This window comes from Pituophis catenifer, unplaced genomic scaffold (assembly GCF_029215685.1).
Source record: "Pituophis catenifer annectens isolate HBS135680 unplaced genomic scaffold, rPitCat1.0.hap2 SCAF_10, whole genome shotgun sequence".
NCBI lineage: Eukaryota > Metazoa > Chordata > Lepidosauria > Squamata > Colubridae > Pituophis > Pituophis catenifer.
Window position 1 is genome coordinate 19,103,432 of NW_027256890.1, and position 12,073 is coordinate 19,115,504.

Consider the following 12,073-nt stretch of genomic DNA (forward strand, 5'->3'; position numbering starts at 1 on the left):
GATCCGGGTAGTGCTGGTGGGCGTCAGTCAGTGGAATACGCCAAAGAGGGCAGGAGGGAGGTGGGGGGGGGAGGAAGGGAGTCAGGGAGGGGATTTTCTCTTTCAAAAGGAGCCCGGTCCCGGTCTCATCATCCAGACGCCGCGACGAGTAACGTCTGATAAAGATTAACTGACTTTGAAATAAATCAGCTTGGTAAAGAGAGGCGAGTCGGACACGGCAGGATAAGAAAGCCGCCGGAGTCGAAGCCAGACAACCATTATGGAAGGTAAGGAATGCGGGGGGGGGCACAATGGGGGGCTTTGGAAGGTAAAGGGGTGGGCAGGGGGGACCTGTAAAACGCCCCCCCCTTCTAAAAGCAAGCGAGAGATTTAGAGACAAAATCCCCAATTTTCAAAATGGTAGCTTGACGTGGCACAGCCGGTGTCCCGCGACGAGGGTTTTAACGCAACCGCACAACCACATCTGCCCGTCCCAAGATCTTCGGGAAGGACTGGACAAATCCTTCTTGAACATCTGGCTGGCTGGGGGATCCAGCCCAATTCAGGCAGTCCTTGAGTTACAACCGTCCGTTTAGCGACCGTTGGAAGGGACTCCCAACGGGAGCATTTTTTCAGGCTTTACGACCGTGGCAACCATCAAAATTCAGACGCTCGGCAACTGACTCGGACTTATGTCCCAAGGTCACGCGAGCCCCTTTTTGTGACCTTCAAGAGTCAAGGGTTCATTTAACAGCCGTCTTTCTAACCTAACAACCGCTGGGGTTCGCTTATCAACGGCGGTAAGGCAGGCCGTAAAATGGGACGAAGCTAGCTTAGCGAATGTTTCGCTCGGCAACAGGAATTTGGGGAGGGGGGGGGTTCAATTGCAGCTGTTAAGTCAAGGACTTTCTGTAATACACAGAGAGATCATATTTTAACCAGGACAAGGTCGGCTGCAGAATCAAAACTTGAAAGCTAAGTTTCTGTTCTATTCCTTTTCGATATTAGCAAACAAACTTTCAAAACACCCTTTTTGTATACAAACTAAGTTTTAAAATACACTTTTGGGTAACATTTGATGGTCTGCATTTGATGGTGCCTTATTATAATGACACCCCCCCCCAAAAAAAAAAATCTTCGCCGAGCTGGTTGGATATAATTCAAGCTGCTAGTCCTCAGGAAGAAAACCAGAGGAAACCTGCGTTATAGCTGTACCGTAGTTAAAGCATCTCAATCTCCGGAGGGCTGCTTTTGAATTCAGAAACGGGAGATAATTATGCAGACCTGTAAGTTTAACTTAATTTAGCTTAGTTCGATTATATTGATTATATTAATATAATATTGATTATAATAAAAAAAAAAACCCACAATCACTCCACGCACAGGCGGAAACGTAGGAGTAGTTTTTCTTTTTCTTTCTTTTTCTTTCCCTCCCCCCTAATTACTTGCATAGGGATTATTCTTTATACCATTTATGTTCTTTGTTTTCAGAGATTGCACCAGTGAGGCTAAAACGAATTTCGTTGTCTACATGACGTACAACGACAATAAAGGCTATACTATTATATGTGTTTATATATATGTATTGATATATATGTATTGATTTACGATGTCCGGGCAGGTACGCGGAGTCTCGTACTGCCATCGCTCCCGGTTCGCCGAACCTCGCGCTGCGGTTACCGGTTCTGGCGAACCGGTGCAAACCGGCAGCATTTCATCCCCGGCCTAGATTGCCCGTCCCATTTTCTCACACGGCGTTTTCATTTTTTCTCTGTATTCTGTGTTTCTCTCTTTCTGAGGTCTACTTTGTTCTTCCTGCTTTCCCTAATTTTATTTTTTATGTCCTTTGTTCTTCCTGCATTTCCTTTTAATTTCTTCCTTCCGTTTTTTCCCTTTCTGTAGCGATGCTTTTCTTTTGATTTCCCTTTCCGTGTATCGAAGCCTGATTTGAATGCCTAGTTAGGGAAAGACGCCTCCCTCCCTTGCCTTGAGAAAGCGCTTGATTTATTCATTTCATCCAAGAGGAAAGGGGACCAAAAGGTGATCAAAGCTATTTTTTTTTTCCTACCTCAGGAGCCAAGGGCAGCGAGACGGTGCTGAGCGAACTCGAGTCGGCTATCGAAACCGTGGTAGAGAATTACAACAAATACTCAGCCAAAGAAAACTTGTTGAGAAAAGGGGGGATCAAAAAGTCCAACTTCAAAAGGATGCTCCAAAGTGAGCTGAGCCACATGTTGACAGTGAGTAGGGCAGCTCCTGAACTCGGGTCCTGTTCGAATTTGGGGCTCCAACGGAAGGGAATTTCAGACGGGATTGCCAAGATCCTGTGATCGTAACCCACAAACATGAACTTATCTCGATATTTCTCAAGCTTAGCCCCTTTTGAGATTGGTGGACTTCAACTCCCAGAATTCCCCGGCCATCGAAACTATAAGCAAAGATGGCTGGCTGGGGAATTCTGGGAGTTGAAGTCCACCCACCTTCAAAGGGCTAAGATTGAGAAATACTGCCATATATATCTCTATTTCTATCTCCATCCATCTATCTCTATCGATCTGTCTGTCTGTCTGTCTGTCTCTCCATCCATCCATCCATATCATCTGTCTGTCTGTCTATCTGTTTCTATCTCTCTCTCTCTCTCTCTCTCTCTCCATCCATCCATCCATCCATGTCTCCATTCATATCATCTGTCTGTCTTTTGTCTGTCTGTTTCTGTCTCTCTCTCTCTCTCTCTATTCTCTATCCATCCATCTCTCCATCCATATCATCTGTCTGTCTGTTTCTGTCTCTCTCTCTCTATTCATCCATCCATTTCTCCATCCATATCATCTGTCTGTCTGTCTGTTTCTGTTTCTCTATTCATCTATCCATCCATCCATCCATATCATCTGTCTGTCTGTCTGTCTGTCTGTCTGTTTCTCTCTCTCTCTCTCTCTCCATCCATCCATATCATCTGTCTGTCTGTTTCTGTCTCTCTCTCTATTCATCCATCCATCTCTCCATCCATATCATTTGTCTGTCTGTCTGTTTCTGTCTCTCTATTCATCTATCCATCCATCCATCCATCCATATCATCTGTCTGTCTGTCTGTCTGTCTGTCTGTTTCTCTCTCTCTCTCTCTCTCCATCCATCCATATCATCTGTCTGTCTGTTTCTGTCTCTCTCTCTATTCATCCATCCATCTCTCCATCCATATCATCTGTCTGTCTGTCTGTTTCTGTCTCTCTCTCTCTCTCTCTCTATTCATCTATCCATCTATCTCTCCATCCATATCATCTGTCTGTCTGTCTGTCTGTTTCTGTCTCTCTCTCTCTATTCATCCATCCATCTCTCCATCCATATCATCTGTCTGTCTGTCTGTCTGTCTGTTTCTATCTCTCTCTCTCTCTCTCCATCCATCCATCCATCCATCCATATCATCTGTCTGTCTGTCTGTTTCTGTCTCTCTCTCTCTATTCATCTATCCATCTATCTCTCCATCCATATCATCTGTCTGTCTGTCTGTTTGTCTGTCTCTCTCTCTATTCATTTATCCATCCATCCGTATCATCTGTCTGTCTGTCTGTCTCTCTCTCTCCATCCATCCATCCATCCATCCATCCATCCATCTCTCCATTCATATCATCCGTCTGCCTGTCTTTCCTTTCTCTCTCTCTCCCCACCCAGCTATATAAATAGCATTCTCAGACTCTCTCTCTTGTTTCTGACCCGGTCTACCTCGAAGGGCTAGCGGACTGAGGGTCCAGGAATAAGAAAGGAGAAACCCTGACGCCCACCCCGTTTCTAAGGACTCCGACTCCCATCAGGGAAACGATGGGGGCCGCAATCCAGACAGAGAGAAATGGGGGGGGGGGCGCCTAAGGATCCCACTGCAAAATGAAAGGCAAGAGTTATACCCCATGGCGCCTCTGAACTGGGTGGGACTCCGTTTTCCTCCTCCGCCTGATCGGTTTTCCTCTGCTTTCTATCTTCTAGGACACCAAGAACAAGGAGGCGGTGGAAAAACTGTTCCAGGACCTGGATCAGAATAGGGACGGGGTGATCGATTTCGACGAATATTGGGCCTTGATCGGGAGCATTGTGAAGCCCATCGCCCGCGATAAGCAATAATAGGTGGAAAATAAAGGCGGCCGCTGAATCCAAGGGAAACAATCCACTGTAATCACCCCAAAGACCTTCGACCGCCATTTTTAACCCGTTAAATTCCTTGCATTTTGGAGCGGCTATTCCTACCCCATGTGGGGCAGGGGAAAATTCGGGGCAGGGGCGCCTCAGGAATTAAGGCAACTGTCAAACTGGGATTAAGGTTGGCGTCTCAAAACTTAGGACCGCTTCTATTTTCTTTGTGAAGTCTTTCTCCTCCAACAAGCTCCCGGTCCTCATTGAAGACGGATGAAACCAACTGTTGTCTCTCTGCAACAAAACGCACGTCGCCCCTGACTTGGGGTGAGGGTGGTGGAAGAAAGAGGGAGACAGGGGAGGGGGTTTTTCTCTTGAAACAGAAGCCCGTCCCAGTCTCGTCACGCAGGGGCTGGGCGTAACTTCTGATAGCACTAAACAGACTTTGAAACAAATCAGCTTGGTTCAACAAAGGCAGAGAGGCCAGGATAAGAAAATGGAGTCCAGCCAGACAACCGTCATGGAAGGTAAGGAATGCCGGGGAAAATGGGAGGCCTTGGGAGGTAAGGGAGTGGGCAGGGGGGACCCGTAAAACGCCCCCTTCTAAAAGCAAGCGAGAGATTAGTGACAAAAATGCCCAATTTTCAAAAAGGTAGCTTGACGTGGCACAGCCGGTGTCCCGCAACGAGGGTTTTAACACAACCGCACAACCACATCTGCCCGTCCCAAGATCTTCGGGAAGGACTGGACAAATCCTTCTTGAACATCTGGCTGGCTGGCTGATCCAGCCCAATCCAGGCAGTCCTTGATTTACAACTGTCCGTTTAGCGACCGTTGGAAGGGACTCCCAACGGGAGCGTTTTTTCAGGCTTTACGACCGTGGCACCATCAAAATTCAGAGGCTCGGCAACTGACTCGTACTTATGACTGTCGCCGTGTCCCAACGTCACGCGAGCCCCACACACAGGGGGAAACGTATGACTAGTTTTTTCTTTTTCTTTCCTTCCCCCCTAATTACTTGCATAGGGATTATTCTTTATGCTATTTATGTTCTTTGTATTTCTTTGTATTTGTTTTCAGAGATTGCACCAGTGAGGCTAAAACGAATTTCCTTGTCTACATGATATACAACGATAATAAAGGCTATACTATTATATGTGTTTATATCTATCTATCTATCTATCTATCTATCTATCTATCTATCTATCTATCTATCTTCAGGCTGGTGTTTTCGGCTTCGTGCCTCTAGGAGCTTCGTGCCTCTAGGAGCATTGCTCCTAGAAGCACGAAGCCGAAAACACCAGCCTGAAGATGACGAATGAGACTTCGTCGAAACGTTGCCAAGAAACCTCCAATTTTATGCGGGAGGAAACCCGAATAACCAAAGACCTACATATGTATTGACTTATCAAACGTCTAGACCAGGGGTGAAATCTACTTACCTTCCCTACCGGTTCGGAAGCATGCATGCTTGCGTGTCACATGTGATTTTGGGCCCTCTACGCACGCACAAAGCCTTTTGCGCATGGGGAGATGGTCAAAAACAGGTTACTTCCTGGTTAAAACCCGGAAGTAACGACGTCCAGACAGGTGGGCGGAGTCTCGTGCTGTCACCGCTCCCGGTTCGCCGAACCTCGCGCTGCGGTTACCGGTTCTGGCGAACCGGTGCAAACCGGTAGCATTTCGCCCGTGGCCTAGATTGCCCGTCCCATTTTCTCACACGGCGTTTTCATTTTTTCTCTGTATTCCGTCTTTCTCTCTTTCTGAGGTCTACTTTGTTCTTCCTGCTTTCCCTAATTTTATTTTTTATTTCTTTTGTTCTTCCTGCATTTCCTTTTAATTTCTTCCTTCCCTTTTTCTCTTTCTGTGTCGACGCTTTTCTTTCGATTTCCCTTTCTGTGTATCAAAGCCTGATTTGAATGCCTAGTTAGGGAAAGACGCCTCCCTCCCTTGCCTTGAGAAAGCGCTTGATTTATTCATTTCATCCAAGAGGAAAGGGGACCAACAGGTGATCAAAGCTATTTTTTTTTCTCTCCTCAGGAGCCAAGGGCAGCGGGACAGTGCTGAGCAAACTCGAGTCGGCTATCGAAACCATGGTGAACTATTACAACAAATACTCTGGCAAAAAATACTTTGTGTGTGGAAAAGAGGGGATCAAAAAGTCCGAATTTAAAAAGATGCTCCAAAAGGAGCTGATCCACATGTTGACTGTGAGTAGGGCAGCTCCTGAACTCGGGTCCCGTTCAAATTTGGGCTCCAACGGGAGGGTATTTCAGATGGGATTGCCAAGATCCCGTGATCGTAACCCACAAACATGAATTTATCTCGATATTTCTCAATCTTAGCCCCTTTTAATTTAGCTCAGTTTGATTATATTTTAAGATGGGTGGACCTCAACTCCCAGAATTCCTGGGCCATCGAAGCTATAAGCAAAGCTGGCTGGCTGGGGAATTCTGGGGGTTGAAGTCCACCCATCTTCAAAGGGGCTAAGACTGAGAAACACTGCCATATATATCTCTATCTCTTGTCTATCTGTCTTATCTATCTGTCTGTCTGTCTGTCTATCTATCTATATCATCTCTCTGTCTGTCTTTCCTTCCTCCCTTCCTCCGACCCTCTCTCTCTCTCTCTCTCTCTCTCTCTCTCTCTCTCTCTCCACCCAGCTATATAAATAGCATCCTTAGACTCCCTCTTGTTTCTGACCCGGCCTACCTCGTAGGGCTGGCAGATTGAGGGTCCAGCAACAAGAAATGTGAAACCCTAACCCTAACCCCCCACATTTCTAGGGATTCCCATCAGGGAGACGGTGATCCGTTCAGGACAGGGGTGGGTTCTAAATTTTTTTTACTACCGGTTCTGTGGGCGTGGCTTATTTTGTGGGTGTGGCTTGGAGGTCATGTGACTAGGTGGGCGTGGCTAGCTGGTCAGAGTCATTTCTGGAAGGTCCTCGCACTTACGACCAGTCCTCGCACTTACGACCCGACTCATTTGTTTGCTTTTAACACTGATCAGCCGTAGGGCGGCCCTTTGAAGCCCCCCCGGCAAGAGTTTAAACAGTTTTTTTTCCCTCTAGTCATCAGCTGGGACTCAGGAGGCAGCAATAGATTGGGGGTGGGACCAAATAAAAGGTAAGAATAACGTGGGTGGGAGGGCGGGGGGGGGGAGAACCGGTTCGGTGACGTCATATCGTCACCACTACCGGCTCGGCCGAACCGGACCGAACCGGGAGGAACCCACCACTGGTTCAGGACGATGGGGGCCGCAATCCAGACAGAGAGAAGTGGGGGGGGGGGGCCTAAGGATCCCACTGCAAAATGAAAGACAAGAGTCATACCCCATGGCGTCTCTGAATTGGGTGGGACTCCCTTTTCCTCCTCCGCCTGATCGGTTTTCCTCTGCTTTCTATCTTCTAGGACACCGCGAAGGAGGAGGCGGTGGAAAAAAAGTTCCAGGAGATGGATCAGGATGGGGACAGCCTGATCGATTTCGACGAATATTGGGCCTTGATCGGGAAAATTGTGAAGCCCATCGCCCGCAATAAGCAATAATAGGTGGAAAAGGAAGGCGGCCGCTGAATCCAAGGGAAATAATAATCTACTGTAATGACCCCAAAGCCCTTCGACCGCCATTTTTAACCCCCTGAATTCCTTGCATTTTAGAGCAGCTATTCCTACCCCATGTGGGGCAGGGGAAAATTCGGAGCAGGGGCGCCTCAGGAATGAAGGCAGCTGTCCAACTGGGATTAACACTGCAATAAAGGTTGGCGTCTCAAAACCCAGAACCGCTTCTATTTTCTTTGCCTTAGCTTCTTCGTAAAATCTTTCTCCTCCAACAAGCTTCCGGTCCTCATTGAGGACGGAGGGACCCTAATCCTAACCCTAACCCCCTATTTGCACCTTAAGAGGATTTTTTAAGTAAAATAGATTTTTTTAAAAAAAACTTACCTTGCGTTCCTCCCCTTCGCTACATCTTGTGGCAGGGCGTTCCACAGGTGAACGAATGCATTTCCGTCCTGCTTCGAATCCCACCTGCTCCGAGATTCGCCTGAAGGAAAAATAGGGGGCAAAACTTTAACACAGTCGTTTTCTTTATGCGAGGCACAATTTTAAAAAAAAAATAAATCAAAAAAATCAGGAAATCTAATTGAAGTCCAGCTAAAATTACTTTAAATGACGTCAAAAAAAAAGAGTAATTAAAAATAACAGGGCTCTGTCAATTATCAGCCTTTCTAGACCTTTAAGACGGCTGGACTTCAACTCCCAGAATTCCCCAGCCACCTTTTTTTTATTTTTTTAATGCTAAAAAGTTTTGGGGTTTTTTTATTTGCAAAAAAAAAAAACGAATGGGACCAAAGCCAAGTTCTGCATTTTGACCACCAGAGGGCGACCGAGAGCTTTGGAAACACCCGCGGACACCGCCCTGTCCCTGCAGTGAGCCATACCGGCCACCAGAGGGCAGCACACAGCCGCTAGCCATATTACGGGAAAAATTACGCAGTGATTTTTTCTCTCTCTCTCTCCCACGCCTTTCTATCAATGAAAGCTGGGAAAAGAATGCGCAACCTTTCGGTGCTGTGACGGTTATTCGAGAGGGAGGGGATGTTATGCCCTCTGCGCATGCTCAGGAGCTGGGCATTTGGGGGAGAACATCCCTTTACCCCCTTCCCCCCCCCGTGGCATCGTAGCTTCGAACGGCCGCTAAACAAAGGGTCATAACCCGAGGACCATCTCTAATTTTTAAATACACATCATTTATACCAATTAATACACATTCAATTAAATTGAAAGGTTGATTGTCAAAGAGGGGAATTTTATGCCGGCCCACGCAGCGAAAGCCATTTTTCTGGACTCGGAGCTGCTCTTCCTAACAACTCCGGCAAAGTTACGCCTGTTGGACGGTGACTCATCCCATTAACATCCAGCACAGTCATCTCGGCTCCAGACTTTTTCTGGGAAAATGGGATTTGTGTGTCTCTGTGTGTGTGTGTGTTTGTGTTGGTTGGCCGAATGGCGCAACTGAACAGCCAAACTTGGGGGGGGGGGGCGGGAGCGGGGGGGGGGGAAGGACCGATTTAAGGAACTCGTGGAAATATCCATATTTTTTTCTCTCCCCCCTCTTCTCTTTCCGCAGCCGTGGGGGTTTAAATAAAGAGTTTGGCTGTTGTTGTTGTTTTTTTTAAAAAAGAGCCCGTTTGGTCTAGTGGGAAAGGTACCAGGTTAGAGGACTGGGAATTCTAGTCCTGCCTTCAGGCAAGAAAGACGGCTGGGTGACTTTGGGCCGATCACCAGGAGACGGAGGGAGTTCCAGTTGCTGGGGTCTAAAACTTAGACCTAAGGCAAAAAAAGAATTGAGTTTTGAAAAGCCAGCTTGGTGTCCCTGATAAGGCGCTGGCCTAGAAACCAGGTGACTGTGAGTTCTAGTCCCACCTTTAGGCAGGAAAGTCAATTGGGTGACTTTGGGCCAATCACCAGGAGACAGGGAGTTCTAGTCCTGCCTTAGACATGAAAGCTGGCCAGGTGACTTTGGGCTAGTCACCAGGCGATGGGGAGTTCTAGTCCCGCCTTAGCCATGAAAGCCAATTGGATGACTGTGGGCCAATCACCAGGAGACAGGGAATTCTAGTCCTGCCTTAGACATGGAAGTTGGCCAGGTGACTTTGGGCCAATCACCAGGAGACAGAGAGTTCTAGTCCCACCTTAGCTATGGAAGCCAATTGGGTGACTTTGGGCCAATCACCAGGAGACAGAGAGTTCTAGTCCCGCCTTGGCTATGAAGGGCAGCTGGGTGACTTTGTGCTAGCCCACCTCGCAGGGTCGTTGTCGCAGGGAAAATAGGAAGAGGAAGGTGTACTGGATATGCTTGCCACCTTGAGTTATTTGCCAATATAATAACCAACATAAACAAATCAATAAAATATTGCTCGCCCACCCCTTCCCCATTCTGCCAGGTGCACCTTGGCACTGCCAGAAAAGTGGGGGGACAGAGAAAGGGAGCTTCCACATTGGGGAGCAGTCTACCTCCCGATCCCAGCAGCCAGGAAAGAAGACGATCCCTCCGGATCGGCTGGGATCCGGTCCAAGCGGGGCTTCCGCCCCACCGGGGGGGAGGGGGGGGAAGGAAGGTGCCCGTAAGTGGATTTCCGCTCTGTGTCGAGACGGTGCCAGGGAACAATGCCGGGCATTGGTGTGCATTGAGCCACGGAGGGTTCAGGACGTGGCACACGGCAAGGGAGGACAAAGCGGGCCACGCCTGGCTACCCGCACGCACACACAACGGGCACAAAAGCAGCACAATCAAGAGAATGCATTCTGCAAGCCGGGAAACGAAGAGCCCGGGCGCAGGCAGCCATCCAAAACCTTCCATCAGCATTCTCGCTTCAAAAGAGGATTGTTCGAATCCGGCCGGGCTGCAAAATGTCTCTTTTCCCCCCAACCCCAAAAGAATGCTGATCTGTGGGATTGAAGCTTCAAAAACACACAACGATGAGCATCACGACGAGCAGGCCGAAGTTCAACCGGTGAAGCTTCTCTTCTTTTGTCATTCCCCACCCCCCCACCCCCGGAGACACAGGTTTCACCCAAACCGGCTGAGGAATTTAGGTTTAACTGCGCTTGTTTATTTGTTTACTAAATTAAATGAAATGTATCCCTCCGTTAACGATTTAATAAATGGACGGATGAATAAAACGAGCGCATATTTTTTTCTTTCATCCCCGTCAAAAAAAATTGGGGGGGGGGCCTGATAGACAGGAATCAATTGATCAATTAAAGGAGTTTGAAAAAGTGAATTTTCAACCTGTAGGTTGTTAGATTGGATTGGATTTCCTGACCTTTCGTCCGGCTGTGAAACCACCGCATCGAGTTCAAATCTCAGTTTCTGCTGTTGGTTTTTGTGTTGCAAAAGGTGTCTGTCTCCATGCAAAAGAGGGGGTCTGGGGTGTGGGGGCTCCCCCAGGGGAAGGAAGGGCCCATTTCCAGCTCCTGGGAGGCTGGAGATAACAAAGGGTGTGAGTCAGACTAAACATCCTGAAGAATTCCTGATTATATCAGCGAGGAGATGGTGGAACAAGTTGCCACTTGAAGTGGGAAGTTCTCCTTTTCTGGAGAGCTTCCAGCAGACATGAGATGGTTGTGTGGGTGCGTCACATGTTTAAGTGTAAGTGTGAATTTAAGTTTTTAAATTTAAGTGTGAGATCTTAGATCTTAGATTAAAATCTAAAGTCTAGTTTAGTTTAATTTAGGGTTTAGGTATAAGTGTAAGTGTGAGTTCAACTTTAAGTGCGAGTTGTTTAAGTTTAAGTAAGTTTAAGTTTAAATAACTTTAAGTTTAATTCAGTTCAGTTTAGTTTAGATTTAGGTTTAAGTGTAAGTGTGAGTTCAACTTTAAGTACGAGTTGTTTAAGTTTACGTTTAAGTTTAAGTTTAATTCAGTTGAGTTTAAATTTAGGTTAGGTTTAGATGTAAGTGTAAGTGTGAGTTCAACTTTAAGTGCGAGTTGTTTAAGTTTAAGTAAGTTTAAGTTTAAGTAAGTTTAAGTAAGTTTAAGTTTAATTCAGTTCAGTTTAGTTTAGATTTAGGTTTAAGTGTAAGTGTGAGTTCAACTTTAAGTGCGAGTTGTTTAAGTTTAAGTAAGTTTAAGTTTAGGTTTAAGTTTAAGTTTAATTCAGTTCAGTTTAGATTTAAGTTTAGGTTTAAGTGTGAGTTCAACTTTAAATGTGAGTTGTTTAACTTTATGTTTAAGTAAGTTTAAGTTTAAGTTTAAGTTAAGTTTAAGTTTAGTTCAGTTTATTTAGTTTGGATTTAGGTTTAAGTGTAAGTGTGAATTCACTCATATAAGTGAGTTTACTGATATAACTTTAACTTAAACTCACACACTCAAAGTTAGCCTTGAACTCACATTTAAAGCTAAAATCTGAGTTTAAGTTTAAGTGTGAATTCAAGTTTAACTTTAAATATAAGTGTGAGTTTAAGTCTAA

The 12,073-nt window shown here is 46.4% G+C and overlaps 2 protein-coding genes across 2 annotated transcripts; both read left to right on the forward strand.

Annotated features, from left to right (window-relative positions):
* Positions 1 to 69: 69 nt before the first annotated feature.
* On the forward strand, positions 70 to 4,089 carry LOC139321942 (protein S100-A16-like). The gene is made up of 3 exons (XM_070950892.1): positions 70 to 266; positions 2,053 to 2,219; positions 3,955 to 4,089. Exons 1-3 carry the CDS (start codon positions 260 to 262, stop codon positions 4,087 to 4,089), a joined length of 309 nt encoding a protein of 102 aa, XP_070806993.1. The 5' UTR covers positions 70 to 259.
* Positions 4,090 to 4,542: 453 nt separating this feature from the next.
* LOC139321941 (protein S100-A16-like) lies at positions 4,543 to 7,879 on the forward strand. Its single transcript, XM_070950891.1, has 3 exons — positions 4,543 to 4,625; positions 6,139 to 6,308; positions 7,512 to 7,879. Exons 1-3 carry the CDS (start codon positions 4,595 to 4,597, stop codon positions 7,644 to 7,646), a joined length of 336 nt encoding a protein of 111 aa, XP_070806992.1. The 5' UTR covers positions 4,543 to 4,594; the 3' UTR covers positions 7,647 to 7,879.
* Positions 7,880 to 12,073: the final 4,194 nt, after the last annotated feature.

Bases quoted from the DNA above. Each gene is read 5' to 3' on its own strand.
- LOC139321942 (XM_070950892.1), top strand. The intron at 2,220-3,954 runs GTGAGTAGGGCA...TCTATCTTCTAG, and splicing joins AGCTGAGCCACATGTTGACA to GACACCAAGAACAAGGAGGC.
- LOC139321941 (XM_070950891.1), top strand. From the start codon at position 4,595: ATGGAGTCCAGCCAGACAACCGTCATGGAAG. The intron at 4,626-6,138 runs GTAAGGAATGCC...TTCTCTCCTCAG, and splicing joins CCAGACAACCGTCATGGAAG to GAGCCAAGGGCAGCGGGACA. The intron at 6,309-7,511 runs GTGAGTAGGGCA...TCTATCTTCTAG, and splicing joins AGCTGATCCACATGTTGACT to GACACCGCGAAGGAGGAGGC.